Below are 19,743 nucleotides of genomic sequence, written 5' to 3'. Positions count from 1 at the left end.
CAAAAGATATCGGACTAATGTTTCTTATCTTCCTTTTCAGCAAGCATCAAGAACTGCCAGTGTGCAGTATGTCAGGAAAACAAGGTGTCCGAAGACTTCAGTCTCATCTGCAAATGCAACAACAGACAGTGATGATGTTTTCCACAATAAAGATAGCTGTCCGGATCCAGGAAAGCAATTAGATAAGAACGGATCTAAGTCAACTCTTAACACCAGCACAAGTATCGGAGTTAAAAAGAAAACAAATAGCAACGAAAATGATCAACCTCCAGTTGCTTGTGCTAGTCAATCTCTGTTAAACAAGTGTTCTAAAGAAGTTGATGAGGGTGGTAAGCTAAATCCAAATAGCAAAACTAGTAGTAAAGCTACAAAAGGAAAATCACCCTCTTTGAATCAACATAGTAAGAAATCTTCCTCAAAAGGTTTGAATAAGAAATCATCAAAGTGTGGCACAGCTGATTTCACTCAGTTGAAGAAAACCTTGACTGAGAAAATGGCGGCTAAGGAAACTGACAAGCAAACCAGAACACCTACACCGATAGAAAAGAGAAATATGGGTGATATGGATGTAGAAAAAATAAAAAATTGTGAAGAAAATGAGTCGGCTGGAAATCATGTTTCGAATACCTGTGATAAGGATTCTCAAAATAGTGAAATTAGAAGTGACATGACTTCAGAAATAAAAAGTTCAACTGCACTAGAAGCTGATGGCACTGGCGATCCCTCGGCAAGGGACAGTCTAGACAACAAACAACATGATAACATATTTGAAAGAATGACGGCATTTGGATTTCTTCCCCCTAGTGAGACGAGTAACAATACTAACAACAGTAGTAAATGTGAAACATCAACCAAGCCAATCAAAAAGAGAGTTAAACCTGGTCGACCTCCTAAAAATAAGTCCCAATCGTTAGCGAACAATGACCGAACTCAAGTTGTGCCTTCTCATGACAGTGACAAAACAAACTGTAGTGAGCCTGAGGACAAGGAAACTAGGTACAATACGGACGATTATGAATCTCAGTTAGTAGGATCTAGACCTTGTGCTTCTGATGTCAGTGATAACTTGCTAAGACTGGATAATATGGCTTCAAATGTGTCACCGGACAGTGGAATTCATGATCAGTCCATCGCAGGGTCACCTGTAGGGAATGAATCGCCAAACTCGGGGACATTGTCAGATACTGGTTCACACAATAATCAGCATGTGTTGCAAGAGCCATTGTGTATTCCCACATCAGTGATAATGTCCACGGGTATGTCTTCTGCGTCATCCACCATATCTGAAGTTCAACCTTCCAAAGGTTTATCTTGTGGAGCTGACTCGCTATCATTACATAGAACTGAAAGTGTAAACTCATCATCACAATCGAAATCCCCAAACTTAGGAAATGCATTAGGTGTCCCCATTAGCCATAAATCTTTGTCGCCGTCACGGGCGCACCTGATGTCTGACACAACTAAGACAATGGACACCAGTGGATGTGACAGTGAAACCAGTGACACTCATGTTTTCAGTGATGTCCATGTTTTCAGTACATATAGTCCCAGTCATTCTTCATCGTCGCCCTCACCTGGCAAGAAAAAGCAAAGGGTTGGCAGGCTTCCTAAAAAGCATGAGTTTTTAAGGAAACATAAAAGCAGCAACCTGTTAAAGACTGGTCAAATGCCTACTCAAATAGAGAATTCTAGTCCTTCATCACAGATTCTGGACTTTAATGAAAGGCTCAGCTCTCCTGCTTCTGTGTACGACATGACTAACTTGGATGTGTCACCAGAGAATCCTGGACTGTCTGCGCGGAAAAAAATTAAGTTAGATAATCCTACAAAAATTGTGAAAAAGAGATTAAAGAAAAGTTCAAGCAAAGAGACACTGCCGGAAAAAAATGAGATTAAAAAGAAAAGGGGTCCAGGCAGACCCCCTGGTAAAACGTCTGGCAGACCACCCTTGTCTAGTAAAACTTTGCATGTGACAAGTACAACTATCAAAAAGCGTGGTCCTGGAAGGCCACCAGGTACAGGGAGGCCGATAGTGAAAGTTAAACGTGGCCCGGGAAGGCCACCAAAACCGAAAGATATAACAGTAGAGAAGCGAAGTCCTGGACGGCCAAAGGGCTCAAAGAACATTAAGAAAAAAACAGAAAACACCAATGTTGGGTCTACAGAGGTTCATTATCATTATCATCACCCTGTGGCAGCTACAAGTCAAACATTTTCAAGTGTTTATCACCAGAGTTCTGTTTCTCATGAGTTGTTAAAACTACCTGAATTAGATATACCAGAAGTTCTCCCTATTTCTGATGCAGCATTAGAGCTTGATCTGTCCAATATCTCACCATCAAAACTTTCAGACTTTTCCCCAAGCAAACTGTCTGATATTTCTGCTGTGTCACAGTCACCTTACAAATTATCAGACATGTCACCTCCAAAACTGTTAGACATTTCACCAGCAAAGTCGTCCTCAAGTGAATCAGTGAAGCGGCCAAGAGGTAGACCTCGTAAACGTCCTTTACTTGATTTAGACAAAAGCGTGAAAACAGGTAGTGTGAAATTAACATCAGGGAAAGTTGACGATTACGAATTTGATACACTTATTCAAAGTGTACAAGATTCTATTAAGTCACAGTTTTCACCGCAGATGGATCAGGAAATTCAGGAAAAGATAGAAGATGATTTGGAAACCATAGAGCCAACTTTGGCACCCATATCATTGTCTCCAATACCAAATAGATCTCCAAAGATAGTTCCTAAAATACGCAAACCAAAACTCCATGTGATGATGCGGAAGCACAAAAAGCGGGGAAGGAAAAAGCATAAGCCTGTTGTCCCCAATACAACTGACTTTAGTAGTAGGTTTTCAGCTTTAGGCTCTAAATTCAAGCTTGCCAGCGCAAAGACAGCTTTGGGTTTTGTAGACAAAAGCAGTCAGATGTTTACCTCGAGGAGTTCACTCGACTCAAATACCAGTGGTAGTGTGCAAAGTGGACCAACATCACCATGTAGAGATTACCTGCGGAAAATCAGATTCCAAGCAAAGCAGAGAAGGAAGAAGATCCTTTTCTTCAAGTCAAAACACAAAAATATTGTTGATCCAATGTTTTTGTCAGATTTGGAATATGTGGTGAACAATTTTCATTGCTTAGCCATATCTGACCGTGAGGAAACCTTCATCCGTGTGAAACCTGGAGAAGTGCCATTACCTAGTATATTCAAACTCACCAAAATCAATGTGAAACCTAAGAAAAAAGACCAAAGGTTGCTTGGTGGATTTGTGGAAATGGAGCGTGAAAAGCCGAAAAAAATGAAAGCCAGGAGAGAATTTGAATTCATCGAAAAGTGGCTCGCTAAAGAGAAACTGAAAAGTGTAAGGAAGAAAAGTTTCTCCATTGATGACAAGCTCCCATCTCCTACAGACATCAACATCAACAGTCAACAATGCTTACCCCCAAAGAAACGACACAAGTTGTTCTCTGCATCTCAGGCCAACATTATCATGCAACATCAAAGCTTGCTTCAAAAGCAGGTGGCTGATACAGAGACACCAAACCCCATCAAACCTCCCGAAAAAAGAAAACCAGGCAGGCCTAGGAAGACACCGTTGCCTCCTGTGGTTTCAGCAACAGGTGTTGTATTAATTCTAACTCATGTTCATATTCAAACTTAATGACACTGTTGTTAAAATGTGTGGAACACAAACAATATCTTTTAGATAGTACAGTATACTATATTGCAGCACAATTATTTTGATGTTATGTGATCATTATGTTCAAGATTTTAACTGTTAAATTTTTGTGTCTTATGTTTTTTTACTGCAATATGTATACATATCTGTTGATTTAAACCTTAAAGCTGAATAACTTACCATTTGTCTTGTGATGTAATGAAAGATTTCAATATGTCAGTAACAATGCAACTAAACTTAATATACCTGTACGTACATTCATCAAAATTGCAATTAATGGACTAATAACTGTTTATTATTAAAGCTTCTTTAAAAAAAATGTCTTTTTTGTTGAATTTACAGATGCAGGGAGGTCAGAACATCAGACGTTGCCTGCAAAGCTGGGTGCAGCGCCTGCTGTAAAGCGGGGTAGGAAACCCAAAGTTGTTGTTGAAGCTCCACTGCTTGCCAACACTGCAAGTTCAACATGTACTGAGGCACAACAGAGTGCTGTCAGTGTGAATAAAGAGGTCTGTAGTACAAACTGTTCTAATCATGTGACAGTACAAAGTTGTGTCAACCCAAAAAGCCTATCTGAACAAAGTTTGAATGCATGTCATGTGCAGGATCATCCAAATGTTCATTTTGCAGAGTCTGTTAATTTTGACACTGAGAAAAGTAAAGATTCTTCATGCACCGAGTGTAGTCAGCTACAGGCGACTGTCCCGCAACCAAAACGACGGGGGCGCAAACCAAAGTATGCTCGTGTGGAATCAAATTCTAGTCCCAATGCCAGCAATTCAGCTGCTGCAGCAAAATTTTCTTCTAATTCTTCTGTGGCAGGAAGAATAAAGAAAATTTTACTTCAAAAAGGCAGGCGTATAGTGGGTAAAGTTGGAAGACCAAGAACTAAAAATCTCATTGACAGTGGTAGTAAGAATGATACAAAAACTACCAAAAAGTGTGGACGTTTTACAAAAATTTTACATAGAAAAAAGTCTCATTCTCGGTTAAAGGATAGTGATTTTGTCTCGCCATCGGATAAAAAGGTGGATAGTGCTAATTCTCAGGAGGACAAAGTTGCCGAATGCAAGTCTGTAGACACAGTAGAGGCTACTATTGAATCTGTGATAAGGTCGGTGAGTTCCTCGTATGAACCTCTGCCTTCCCCAAAACAGCAGCAGCAAGAGAGTGCATCAGACAATGTAGTTGATAGCTCTAAGGAACCAAAGAGGAAGGGAAAGAAGAAGCGAGGATTTAGAAAAGCGGACACTGGGTAAGAAATTTACCAAAATAAGAAAATGAATGTGAATAGACATTCTTCATATATCTCGACATTTTGTCTAGAAAATATATCAAAATTATTCCTTAAAAGGGACTTCACAAATGATAGGAAACTAGCCAAATTTATGGTCATTGTAATGAAATTCCACCTAAGCCCTTTTTATGCTTGATAAATTATTTTTTGAAACGTGAACCAGTTTCACATTTAGTTCTTGATCAGCAAAAATTTGTTAATCTACAATTTAGATGAGATTAAGCAAAATGGAGTTTCCTAATGGTAAGAAAGCATACATATTGTGTATTTATAATGAGATATATTTCATATTATCTGATTTTAGTTGTTAAGTTGTTTGATAGCTTTGAGACTAGGCTTGCTAAATTATATCTGTATTGGTTCATAAATAATTGAAGTTTATATATTGATATTTATCCTACAGAAATGTATCTGATTCTGAGACACCACTGGAAGGGGCTGCAGGGAAGAAAAAAGAATGCCCCCAAATGCCAAAGAAAAAATACCAGAAAGCAGGCCTGTTCTCCGATCACTACAAGGAAGAAGAGTAAGTATTTGTTTCTTACCATAAGGGCATTTATATTAGTATACACCAGCTATAAATATGGGCAAGGAGTAAATAAGATGTATACACTAAACACCAAGCAGGTCCTAAATAAATAGGAAAAAGAAAAAGCTATTATCCCCTAAATAGTTGGTTGTACTCCCAATTTTTCAAGAACTGTCCCATATAACTAAGTTTCAGGGGGGTACAGAATCTTTAAAATATTTAAAGCGTACCCCAAAATATACAATTTGTGGGAAACAGTGACCAAGAATTCATCAGGGTAAAATTTAACTATGTGACATTACAAAGTTCATTTGCAGAAAGCAGTTCAGTGATGAATAAGTATTGACCAAATTCTTAATGGTGGGAGACAACTATACACCATTTATATTGGCAGGAAACAAGGCGTGCTTAAGTTTTACTGGTGAAGAATAAGTTAACACAGATTTAAACTTTAGGAATAAGTATGCTCAGTATATATATACTGATGGGGAATAGGTATACACAAGATTATACTGGTTGAGAATTAGAATAAATATGGAAATAAGTATACATTATACATGTATTTATGTTGGTGAGGAAGAAGTGTATGCAAGGTTTCAACTGATGGGGAATAAGCATTTACAATATTTACATTGGTTGGGAATAAGTTTTCAGAAGGTTTATACTGGCGGAGAATGGGTATTCACAATATTTATATTGGTGGAAAATAAATATGCACAATATGTATGTTGCTGGGGAACAAGTAGACACAATATTTATTGGTAGGGAATAAGTATAAACTCTTAGCTTTCACTGATTGGGAATAAGTATACACAATATTTACATGGTGGGAAATAAGTATAGACAAGGTTCATACTGGTTGGGAATAATTATTTGCAACATCACACAGGTGGAGAATAAGTCAACACAATATTTATACTTTTGGAGGATAAGCACAAGATTTATAATGCTGGGAAAATAAGTATACAATTAAGTCAAAGTTTGCTTTGAACACAAACAGGAGTTGAAAACTTATTTTGCGAGCTTTCAAAAATGTCTGTTCCCTTTGTCAAGCAAAAATTGTAAATGACTACATGACTCTAAACTGCTGAAAATCATTATTCATACTAAACTGATGAATCTTATTCTGAAGTATACATAATATTTACACCTGTGGTGAGTAAGGATGTGTAGTATGTATACTTGTGGGGAACAAGTATACCTGAGGTTTATATTTGTGAATAAGAATACACAAGATCTATACTTGTTAGGAACAAGGATACACAGCTGGATTTTCATTGGTCAGTATAAGGTTACACAAGATATATACGCTGTTAAGAACACACAATGTTTATACTGACAGAGAAGTAGTATACACAGGATGTATTCTGGTAGGAAATGGGTATACAGAAATTAAAATAAGTATCTTCTAGACATTTGATGACAAAGAACACAAAATATGGTTTTACCCGTTATTACTGAAAAAAATAATTTATGGTTACATTGTGTACACGGATGTATGAAACACCTGCATTCAATGACAGATGGTAGACTACTTAGAGTTGTATTACTTCACAGTTCACAATGGAAAAGTTATCGGGCAATTGGGGTCATGTGATTTCTGGTGCTATCGTGTACAGCCAGAGGCATAGTGAAACTTGTATGGTGGTCGCCTCAACGGAAATCTCTTACCATTACCATAAAAACAGATATGGATCAGCATCTGCCTACCTCTCTGCAACAAGTGATTTAAATTGTAATATTGAAATAAAAGCATGACCTTGAACATTGAAAAAAAATCTGAATGCTGAGTTGTTTACATGTAAAGTGAGAAAAACAGAATATTTAGTGTGTGTGGAAAGATATATAGTGTTTGTGGGTTTTTTAGTTGATAATTAGCAGAAGTTGAATTCAGTGATAGTATGTTAGATTTTACAGTAATTAATAACCCTATTTAATCACTGCAGAAACTGGTTCTACAATGTAGTGTATGACCACTGATTTGAAATGAAGGTTTACAAGAGGCATACATGCACACTCAAAAATATCTATGTGATTGATGACTTTGCACTTCTAATGTTGATGCCACTTTTTTATTGAATGGAAATAAGTATTGACACAATAAAAATTACATATCGAGCATGCCATGACGTTCTGAAAACGGCAAGTTGTAATGGCCAATAATATATATACAGGACATTGGTTGCAAAATAAAAGGGAATTTGATTTCAAGTGAAAAAATAAAATCGTTCCTAAAAGCAACAATTTTAGGTATGCATTCGATACTCATTGTATCAAATCAAAAATAGAATCAAATTTGATGAATTCAAATAAAAATAAATAATCTTGTGCACAGTGTAAGAAAGCGTTAATATTAGAGAAGGCATAACATGCAAATGACTTTAACACTTGTAAGCTAAGGAAACTGGTAATTTATTAGGAATGAATGTTTAAAAACAATGTATGGCTGTATATCCGACATTACCTGTGATGATTAGATTAAGGTGATAAGACAGTAAGCAGCAGTGTTGAATAGCTGTGACTAATTACATGATTGGTGTGTGTACCTGTGTATTGGCATGCACAGCTGTCTCTAGTCAGTGTGTGGTATACCTAACCCACAACAAGTCACTTGATTGTTGTATTGTCAGATATTGATCTTGGTTACAGGAAGATATAGATACATCATGCGATGCCCTGGCCAAGAGCTTTGTTCTAATTAATTTATAACATTGAATGTAGCCAGCTTGGGGACTATTTACGGTTATGTTGTTTCTACAGGTATTTTCACTTATCAGCGTAAAATTGATGCCTGACTGGGGCATGTTAGTATTAGTATATACGCCAGATCCCAAAGGGAGTGGTAACCTTGACGGGCATTACATTAATACAGATTAGGGATAATGAGTCATGGTTCATAACTTCTAAGTTAATTACATAGAGGACACCATTTGGTGATAAAAAGCCCTAATCAATTAATGTAAATAGCTGTACGTTATTTTGCATATAAATTAACTTTTGATGGTATGATGACACATTAAATGTTCTGGTATGTGTAGCACATTCTTACAAATTGTGGGAAAAAATGTTCGAGTCATGTTCTGTTACATGCTAAGATGTCTTGACCAAAATTCATTTACAGTACAACTCCTCTCTAAAACTCGATCGCGAGGGGTCCATTAAGTTGGTTTGGGCTGTCCAAATGTTCAAATCTTGTATATATACAATAACTTTATATATAGATTATGTCGGTGACAGTGCATCATGATTATGTCAGTTTGACCTTCAGCTTTTGGTCAAAGGTCTTGAAAATTAGTAAACAGTTTTCAGATAAGTCTTTTCGAGGCTGTCAATTTTAAGTTATTGAAGCATGAAACTTGAATTATACTTGCATCATCTCCACAAGGGGTGGGCAGTGTATATTTTGGTCACCATGACCTTTATCTATAGGTCAAAGGTTAACTTTTATCTGGATTCAAAAACACTTTCAATAGCTTGGGTGATATGAGGATTGGAGGTCATGTATCATCGGTCAAGTACAAAGCAAGTAATGCCCAATTAGGGGAGATAATCTCCAGTTCTCTGTTACAAATACGTGTACCTACACGGTTATATTTGTGAACTAGCTCGTGGATGCATCACCACCATCATCTTAATTGTGTAGTTTGTTTCTCCTGTAACACTTGATAAATATTTAGTAAAAATAGTGTATTGTCTTGTTATGCGAGGTTTTAATTATTTTACACTGGTTTTATTTTTTTTAAATACGTGATTGACTGGGAGAGATAAAACCTATATAGCAGTTATAAGAGATATAAACCAGTAAGCTACTGTCAAAATGTTGTGACTGAACGGAATGTCGTACTGCTGTGTCGAAATGGTGACATTTCAGCATTATTGCAAACTTTTTGAATTTCGATGGGGGAGATTCTGCATGCTCAAAATTAAAATATACATATAGAATCTTACATGAGTTTCCATTTCATATGAGATTTATGAATTGAGTGTAAGAATTTTCTCGCTAAAATGAGAATTTGTCACGAGTTTCATAAATTGAAAACGAGTGTAAGATTCTTTTTATCACATAATCAAGATTTGTGGCATTTATTCGTGTAAAACGACAATTTTCATGCAACCTTAAATTGTAAAAAAAAAAAACATTTTGAATCCAGTGCATGAAGTTGTCCGTGACGTCATGTACTTGTCCTAGACGTGACGTCACAATTGAAACAATTGAAACTTACAACCAATTATATTAAATGGGTTACAGGGCTGATATAGGTCATATTAAATGGGTTAATCCGCAAAATAATATGACATGGGTATATTCACTAGATAGTACATTATGTGATAAATACTTGTATAATGTGTGTATATACCCCCTGGAGACAAAATAACCCTTGAAAATGACATATTTTGAGTTGTTCTTTACGATGAAATCTTAAGATCTTACAATATAGGAATAGTTAATCAATTTTATTGGTTGAAGTACTAAGGGTCCAAAATCGGGAGTATCCCTTCTAAATTAGGAGAGTTAGCAAGTATGTTTCAATGTGATAGTGGTCTGAAAAGAGCTTGATCATAATGTAAGTGTCCCTATCAACTGGATATCCGTGTACAACCTAAGCTGTACATGTAGTATAGAAGAAAAAACAGCTTATACACTGCTGGAGTGCTGCATGCAAATTGATTCTTTTCTACATTTTTTCACAACATCTTCTTTAAACACATATTTTAACTTCTTTATTTAAAGACTGAATTTATTTTAAAGACCAATTTGAATTGCAACACTTGGAGATGCTACCAAACCTTGTTGGGGTATTACTTGTTAGCTTCAACATTTATAAAAGATTTCAAGATCAAGATGTGTTATGAATGAAGGCTAACCAATCTTTCTCAAACTAGACCCAGAGTTTTGTCCTGAAGGTATATACTGGTAATGAAGTTTTGTACCTGTACAGGTGTAGTCTATTTTTGTACCAGTCGACTGCAATGAGTGTGGAAGGCACACCTGTAGTGTAGTCTTAATAATTGACAAATCAAAGTTACCTGTGAAAAAAACCTACACCTGTAATAAAGTGAGGTGCATATATATAAGCCATCACGTTTCAAGTAGATAATGGGGTTTGCTGTAAAAAAAACACCACCAGATTACTTTGGACAGAAATGATTATTAATAAGTGATAGGATGTCCTTGTTTCTCTAGATGACATATACCACAAACATAATATTTCAATAGCACCAAATATTAAAAAAAATCTTGTTTTTCTGCTTACCCTATAGCTACATATACCTACCCTAGATTTTCGTGCCTACCCTCAAGTTTTTATTGGCATTTAGTGATATGCACTGTTAAAGTCAGACCTCCTGCTCTATATAAGCATAGTAAAATGGTTTTCCAAAATGAAAATAATGCCTACCTACCTACTGGGTTATGTACTCTATTTTTTCTGAACTGAAGATGATATTTGAAACACAAAGGGGGAGGGGGCTAATAATACATGGCTGTTTTTCTGTACTAAATCAAATGATGTCTGATCTGCAGTTATCACCTCCACACAAAGATACAACTTAGGAGTACTTCACACCAATATATATATCAAAGGTAGGTCACAGTGACCTATATTTTCCACTTCACTGACTAAACCTCAATTTTGTGTTTAGCTCTGTTTCTTTGGTAAGAATTTGCCGTTAGCTCCATTACCGTCCAAGCAGAAGTAAGCTCATTGACATGTTTTTGACATGCAACCATATCCTAGTATTCTCTTCCACATGTAAGCCACATTTATTGTTGGAATTTAAAGCCCATCAGAGCAACATCTGTACATTTTTGCTGAAAGCAAACCAAATAAATAATGTGTACACTGCACGATGTACAGTTTCATTCTCATAAACAGAACAGAACAATTAAAAAGTTCAGAATATATACACCATTTACAACTCCTGTTTGAAGTAATTGACAAAAAATCCTTATTTGCTATGCTGGAGATGGAAATTCCCAATAGTGTTATAGAGGGTCCCATTATAAATTGGTCCGGGACCCTGACCTGAGAATTTTATTAGATGTGATTGAAAGCAAACATGCTGTCAAACACAAGTCTTGGTTGGATTTACAAACCTTTGTTGAGCATTTACGTGTTCAGCCTTGCAAAGATTTTTTGTGTTTAGTTTGATAAAAATGATTATTTAAACTATTTTTACTGCATTTCATTTGTCCTATCGGTGTCATTTTATAAATATTAACCAATCTTTGTAAAACAAACAAAAAAGCCATAAAAAAAGGATTAGGTTAATTATTTGCCAATCACAAGATGTACATTTACAAATTTTACAAGATTAACAAGTAACTGGGTATCAGCAATATTCTGTTTTATTGAGACTGTTCAAAGTAAGTTAATGATTACCACAGGAAGGACGCTAGTTTGTTGAAGCATTACTTCCCAGACCGCTGATGTTCATTCTTACAGCTTGGTAGACTGGCACAATCAATTATCTAGGTTAAGTGTCCTGTACTTGATCATGAGACTGGAATCAAATTTATCTATTGACCTAAATACTGTGAAGTCGAATCCTAAAATTAGACTACAATATTAAAAAAGATGGAGGTACCACTTCAGTTTAGATTGTTGTAGGTACAATGTAGGTGTAATACAAAACCTATTTGTCAGGTTGTATTTTCTGATAGTGAACACGCACCAAAGGATACATAACAGCTTCAGATACAGATCACATGATGACTTCAGTGGGTCAAAATCAATAATTTCAAATTAAAGTAGCCAGAGGTTACAAAGATAACTGAAAATAGCAAGAGCTCAAATTGAATTCTCTGAAGATAAAGATGTACATATATCTCTGGTAGAAAACTCAGTAAATCAATAGACCCACGGATAATTGTTGAAGCTCTAACTCAGGATCAGAAACCCTAAATTAAATTATTGATTATTTAGCATATTTGATACTTTAAAGCTGTTGACAATTATTTCATTATCGACCATAATTTATTGGCTTGCTATAGTGGCCCTACACTAATCCCTTTCTGATTTGCAAACTGTGTTTAAATGTCCTTTCCAGGTGTAAATATGGTGCAAACACTAATGACTTTTCAGCATTGTTGAGTTTCCAAGAGATATAACATTTATTAAGCCAGGCAATTAAATTTCTCCAGTAGGTACAGTGGAAATTACGAGGTTCATGAAAATTGCATGGCTCTGAGATTAGATTTTCCCCCACGTTTTCCTTATTTATTGTTCCAGCAAACTCTGTCTAATAAAATGTGTCATGCGTGGTAAAATCAATAGAGAGGAGATTTTGTTATGTATTTTATTTATAACTGGGGAGGTTTGACACTAACAGCAGGTGCCCTTTCCCTATATAATGCCACAGTGAGACTTGTTAAATGTATCCATATAAAATAGTAGATCGGCCTATCTTAATGGGTTCATCCCAAACTACCACTTTACAATCATAAGAGATTGACATGGAACGGGAATCAGAAAAAAGTCTTTGCTCAGATTCTTACACAGATACTTGATGCTCGGGCAGATAAATGTTATTTATGTTTCCTTGAAAAGTTAGCTGTGCATGTAGACAAATGTTGTGTCTGCCTTGTGTAATTAATGAGGTGCTTACTGCTCGTGTCTCCACCGTGAGGCTTGGTGGGACTGCTCCTGAGAAGCTGATGCTGATACAGCGATCTGAAACAGCGTATTGATGTAACTTCTCATTGCTAATCGCCTCTTTGATATCTACGTATATATACGTTTGGCAGGAATAACTGTACTCTCAAAATTGATCTGTTTCGCATAAACAAGCCGAAGAGTGGTTTAAAAATGTTTATTGTGATTGCTAGCAGAGAGATAATAGACTAAACAACGTTTACAGGGAGGAGAAAACACATGGAAGGAAATGGTAGCCAGCGTCTAGAGATTTGAATCTGTTACTGGTATAATATGGTTTAATGCCCCGAGTTGATTTCTATTGAACGCATCCATCAGGGGAAAGTCTACCGAGTTATTACTGCTAACAGATCAATATGGACTGCTAGCAGGGACACAGAATGCCTATATCAGTCTAATAGACAACCAGGGAATGTTTTATCAATAAAGTAAGCATGTCGCTGTGCGCCCTTTTTTTCATGACCCATGTAAATGATCGGTAAACAAGCTCCAACTAGAGCAGATGAACGGATCCAGTAGCATATAATGATTTTGTCAGACGTGGGAGACCAGACAAGAAGGGAATGCTATGTTTATAGCCCTGATTATATATCAAACCAGAAAACAAATAAGGTACAGTATCCCTTCCTGTAAAATAAACCCAATGTTGACCCACTTACAGTTGTGATAGTAGTGGTGTGAAATCAAAATGCATGCATAATTTACAGCTTACAGGCTCAACGAACATTAGCAATCAATACCTCAGCTCTCGATTTTATAAATGCATGTGTTAATTCCCTATTTTACATCCTGTTTATACATTGAACATGAGTTCACTCACAAGAATGGATATGAAAGAATCAATAATGATGATTTAGAGAACTTGTTTCTGCCATAACAGGAAATGCTGAATTTATATCATGTTCTGGGTGGGATGAAACTATGGCAGATTTATTTTTGAAAAATGGTTTTAACTGCTTCAACTAACGGTAGAATACCAATTATCTGAACCTCGATTATCAAAACTTTCAATTTTATTTTTTTTATTTTTTATTCTCCAATAAATAACATGCTTTATTACTGTGTGACAGTTATCCGAATGACTGTTTAAACAAACTCTTTATATACATATATCTTGCGGAGGAATCAGCTAATCGGGAAAATGTTAAAATTTAAAAATATAATCTTTGTAGTTTACTTGCAGCTGTAAAAATATAAAAGCATTTAACAATATTAAAGTCAATTTATTCTTAAGTGATAAAAACAAAGTTATCCTGTCATAAACTTTTACCACGGAGGAATGCTTCACCTGTTAATTGAAGTGTTGAAAAAAAGTCATTTTAACTTCGACTTTAAAAGCTCTTCATGTATTGAAATGCAGTGAGATTGTAATATGAACAGCCAATTTATCAGTATTAGCTGGATCAGTCTTGTGAATGTTTTATAAAGTGAACAAAAGCGGTAGTCATCAACAATTAGATGACTAACATGCGCATCAGCTAAATGTGTTTACTGATATGATATTTATAGCTGTGAATGCCTGACATGTTTCTAATTAGGAGTTAAAAATGTCGGAGGAGTAGCGAGCACAATAAACGCAGGTGAAAAGGTTGAGGCTTCGATAGAAGAAATTCAGGCTGTGTGGGGTGTTAAGCGCCCCATTTAGCTCCACACTCCAGTGAACACCTTTATAGGGTGTTGAAGAGTGGAGCAGTTCTCAGGCCGTTTACAGCTTTTGTCTGCTTCAAGTCCCTAGATAATAAAATCTTTTTATCATACCAGCTCCCACGGAAAGAAAGAAATATCAGCGATTTAGTTGACTGGGGACCGAATGTGTTTTTCTTTTTTGTTTAAGTGCATTGGTTTGTGTTGTGTGTACCTGGTCATTGATTATTGTACATGAAAACATTTAGGGAGCGCTGTGAATAAAATATAAGTGTAAGAAATTTTCACTGTGAAAACATTGAAGGGAGTGTTTGTTGAAGCTGTAGCTACTGTATTCGGATAATTGCAATAAAAACACGAGGTAGGCAAATGAATTTGATGGTCATGAAGGATAAAAACCACTAGATCCACAAACACAAGCTTGTGATAGTGTTGGTTAGCCTGGTATAATCCTTCCCCCCACACACACATATATAAAGTTGATGTTGTCTAGCCAGGACTAGCTACTTGTTGATCTACTCCTAAGAATCGCAGATGTATCAGGTTACAAGGCTCTGCTGCATTACACTTGTATTAACAGGCAGGGAGGCTGTTAGCTGGTATCAAAAATGCCTTTAACAGTTTTCCACATATAAATGTTTGTCTCGTCTGACTACACACTGGGGCAAGGCTAGACTATATAGCTACACTGACGTTTCTCTCTGTTGAATGTTAACAGTGAGTTATATCTATTGAGAATGATGTTGTTTACTTATTTTGACAGGCCTCCCGGTCATAAATTTCTCAAGGCTGGTTCTCACTAACCCCGCAAACCTGAGGTTAATGGCTTCCACAATACAAATAATTGGACAGCTAGGTGATATGGTATGCCCAAACACAGGCTATTATGACGTATCATTATCCCAATAGCTTGATAAGGGGGTAAGACGAGAGGTGTTTACCCTGCCTTGACTACTTGGAGGGACCTTCACTGCTATAGAGATGTAGAACCTTCCTATCTTATCCCAGTCGGTGTAGCCTATACATGGTGGCTGTTTGATTTAACAGTGTGAAACGGTCTTAATCCATTTATCACCACAGGGAAACCATTTTTCATTCAAATTACATTCTTCCACATCGTAATGCTATTTTCCTGCACATGAAAGTTAAAAGGCTTTGCATGTAAATCCCAGATTTTGTTTCTTGGTTGGTGATAACAGTCCTGTTGAGGTTTGATTGAAGTTGACAGTGAAATCCGGGTTTCACAACTCTCAATCTCTGCTTACTGTTTGTCAAGATTTTCTCACTATCATGTGAACTTTTTACTTGTTTTATTTTGTGTCTTAATCTACACTGGTAAGCAGGTTTGACATCTTGGCCTTTTATCTTGGTTTTGTGGAAAAGCTAAAATTGGATATAATTACTCAGCTTGCTGGATTCAATTAAACAGAGTGTTAAATCCCCTTCTACTTTCAAGTTTGTAAATTTGTATAAAAAGAACCTTTCATCAAGTTTTAAATGATCTTTTGGGGTTCATGGGAATGAGAATATTTTTTATATTTTTTATTTGAATCGGCCTCAAAATACCAGTGTGCTTACATTTATGATGTGGTACCTGTTGTCAACTTTTTCTGTAATAAAAACTTCTCAAGAACAGATAAATGGAATGTGTGGCGTTTTTCTGGAATTTTTGTCTGTTTGCGAATCCAGACAGCATATTGGTTCAGATAGTAGTCACTCGTGTCTTTATTAGAATGTCTGGTAATTAGTAGTCATCACTGCACTTACTCTCAGCAAGAACTTTGTAAGCATCAAAGAGATTAATGACTTCTTAGGAATGTTTCTGATAGAATGTTGATTCCGTAGCCCTATATGAACATCCAAATCTGACTGAATGTTGTTCCTTTGTATTGGACATGTGCAGGTACCGATGTAGGAAGATGTAAATGTTGTAGGACTTCTTACAGAATTCTTGGTTTCCTTCGGTGTCGTCTACTTAGTAGACATTAGAGAGACCAGACTGGATTTGTTGCCCCATTGCAACACTTACAAGAAAGGTTCTGTGTCTTTTCCTTCTTCTCTTGCCTTTTATTTCTGTTAAATGTATCTACTTGCAATTGGGTAACGCACCCATCCTATATGACCTTAGCAGTTGTGAGTTTAAATGATGTCTCCTTGGGCACCGCACCCATCCTATATGACCTTAGCAGTTGTGAGTTTAAATGATGTCTCCTTGGGTAACGCACCCATCCTATACGACCTTAGCTGTTGTGAGTTTAAATGTCTCCTTGGGCACCGCACCCATCCTATACCACCTTAGCTGTTCTGAGTTTAAATGATGTCTCCTTGGGGACCACACCCATCCTATATGACCTTAACTGTTGTGAGTTTAAATGATGTCACCTTGGGCACCGCACCCATCCTATATGAGCTTAACTGTTGTGAGTTTAAATGATGTCACCTTGGGCACCGCACCCATCCTATATGCCCTTAGCTGTTGTGAGTTTAAATGATGTCTCCTTCGGCACCGCACCCATCCTATATGACCTTAACTGTAACGCACCCATCCTATATGACCTTAGCTGTTGTGATTTTAAATGATGTCTCCTTGGGCACCGCCCCCATCCTATATGACCTTAGCTGTTGGGAGTTTAAATGATGTCTCCTTGGGCTGCACACCCATCCTATATGACCTTAGCTGTTGCGAGTTTAAATGATGTCTCCTTGGGCCCCGCACCCATCCTATATGACCTTAGCTTTTGTGAGTTTAAATGATGTCTCCTTGGGCATTGCACCCATCCTATATGACCTTAGCTGCCGTGAGTTTAATTGATGTCGCCTTGGGCACCGCACCCATCCTATACCACCTTAGCTGTTCTGAGTTTAAATGATGTCTCCTTGGGCATTGCACCCATCCTATATGACCTTAGCTGTTGCGAGTTTAAATGATGTCTCCTTGGGCTGCACACCCATCCTATATGACCTTAGCTGTTGTGCGTTTAAATGATGTCTCCTTGGGCACCGAACCCATCCTATATAACCTTAGCTGTTGTGAGTTTAAAGGATGTCTCCTTGGGGACCGCACCCATCCTATATGACCTTAGCTGTTGTATATTTAAATTATGTCTCCTTGGGCACCGCACCCATCCTATAAGACCTTAGCAGTTGTGAGTTTAAATGATGTCTCCTTAGGCACCGCACCCATCCTATATGACCTTAGCTTTTGTGAGTTTAAATGATGTCGCCTTGGGCACCGCACCCATCCTATACGTCCTTAGCTGTTGTGAGTTTAAATGATGTCTCCGTGGGTAACGCACCCATCCTATATGACCTTAGCTGTTGTGCGTTTAAATGATGTCTCCTTGGGCACCACCCCCATCCTATATGACCTTAGCTGTTGTGATTTTAAATGATGTCTCCTTGGGCACCGAACCCATCCTATATAACCTTAGCTGTTGTGTGTTTAAATGATGTCTCCTTGGGCACTGCACCCATCCTATATGACCTTAGCTTTTGTGAGTTTAAATGATGTCTCCTTCGGCACCGCACCCATCCTATATGACCTTAACTGTAACGCACCCATCCTATATGACCTTAGCTTTTGTGAGTTTAAATGATGTCTCCTTTGGCACCGCCCCCATCCTATATGACCTTAGCTGTTGCGAGTTTAAATGATGTCTCCTTGGGCTGCACACCCATCCTATATGACCTTAGCTGTTGTGCGTTTAAATGATGTCTCCTTTGGCACCACACCCATCCTATATGACCTTAGCTGTTGGGAGTTTAAATGATGTCTCCTTGGGCCCCGCACCCATCCTATATGACCTTAGCTTTTGTGAGTTTAAATGATGTCTCCTTGTGCACCACACCCATCCTATATGACCTTAGCTGTTGTGAGTACAAATGCACACGGGATTTACATGTGTCTGCATCCCAATAAAATCATTTTGGACCAGTCAGATCTTACATACAGCACTTGCTACTCGGTCATCACTCCCATGGGTCACGTGTTCTGGTGTTACATCAACATTATCTCTAATAGCCTGTTACATGTACATGCGTTGAAATGGATCTGTCATTTTCAGTGATTGGAGATAATGTATTTCAACTGTAATTATTTTCATTTGACTCCTTCAGGTCCCCTTGCAACCTCTTGTGGCTGAGAAAATATTATCAACACAAACCATTGTCAAATTGCAAGTCGCTCTGTCTGTGATTTTCCCTGCCATCTTCTGTTCCCAGACACTTGGTCCCAATCGGCAGATCTTTTTTCAGCAGTGACAGAGAAACCATTTTACGTTGTCATTGCCATGATCATCATAATGTTTGAAATACGAGTGGGATGTTATATTAGCAAATTGATTTTTCCCCTCCCATTTTCATCACGTTGTAAAGGATTTCTATGGTGGAGTTGCTTATCAGTGAGGAAGATCACACCATAAATACATTATTGTTATGGATTGATTGGTTCAAATTACATTTGTACACACACAAGTGCTGTGCAATGCTAACTGGTGAAGTATCCCTCTGTGTATATATACCTGACAGCCTCACTTATCAAAAGGCTGGTTAGATTGAGAGTTAATAAACATTATTGATAGATTGAGAGTTCATAAACATTATTAATCTGAAACATTCAAAAGATTTAATAAAGCAATTAATCTTATGATAGTTTTATAAAAATGAATATTTTTGAAAATTGTATATATGTAGATGTAAAAAAAAATCTTGTTCTTTTTCAAAGCATGACAGTGCTTTAACGACTGAGAGCACTTTAGGTTATCAAGCATCAAGTTCTCCACCGACATCAAGCAGCTTAGCTCAACAAGGAAATGAACTCAAACTGATTAGGACTGCGGACAGTGTCTATTGCTAGTGTAGTAATTAACCAGGAAGAGTGAAAGATGCCATGTGATATTTTTCGTTACTTCCTGTAACGTTATGTCCCAATGTATTG

General features: G+C 37.1%; 1 protein-coding gene across 3 annotated transcripts in view; it reads left to right on the top strand.

Annotated features, from left to right (window-relative positions):
• LOC110465579 overlaps positions 1 to 19,743 on the top strand; it is a 58,506-nt gene that overhangs the window by 2,763 nt on the left and 36,000 nt on the right. For all 3 annotated transcript variants that reach the window (XM_021521505.1, XM_021521504.1, XM_021521503.1), the window contains exons 3-5: positions 41 to 3,623; positions 4,025 to 4,937; positions 5,383 to 5,505. In XM_021521505.1, the coding sequence (XP_021377180.1) occupies positions 41 to 3,623; positions 4,025 to 4,937; positions 5,383 to 5,505 (4,619 nt within the window). The remainder of the gene's footprint in view (positions 1 to 40; positions 3,624 to 4,024; positions 4,938 to 5,382; positions 5,506 to 19,743) is intronic.

Source organism: Mizuhopecten yessoensis, unplaced genomic scaffold, assembly GCF_002113885.1.
Source record: "Mizuhopecten yessoensis strain PY_sf001 unplaced genomic scaffold, ASM211388v2 scaffold11091, whole genome shotgun sequence".
NCBI classification, from domain to species: domain Eukaryota; kingdom Metazoa; phylum Mollusca; class Bivalvia; order Pectinida; family Pectinidae; genus Mizuhopecten; species Mizuhopecten yessoensis.
The sequence above is the reverse complement of the archived record's forward strand: the minus strand, read 5'-3'. Positions and strand labels throughout refer to the sequence as shown.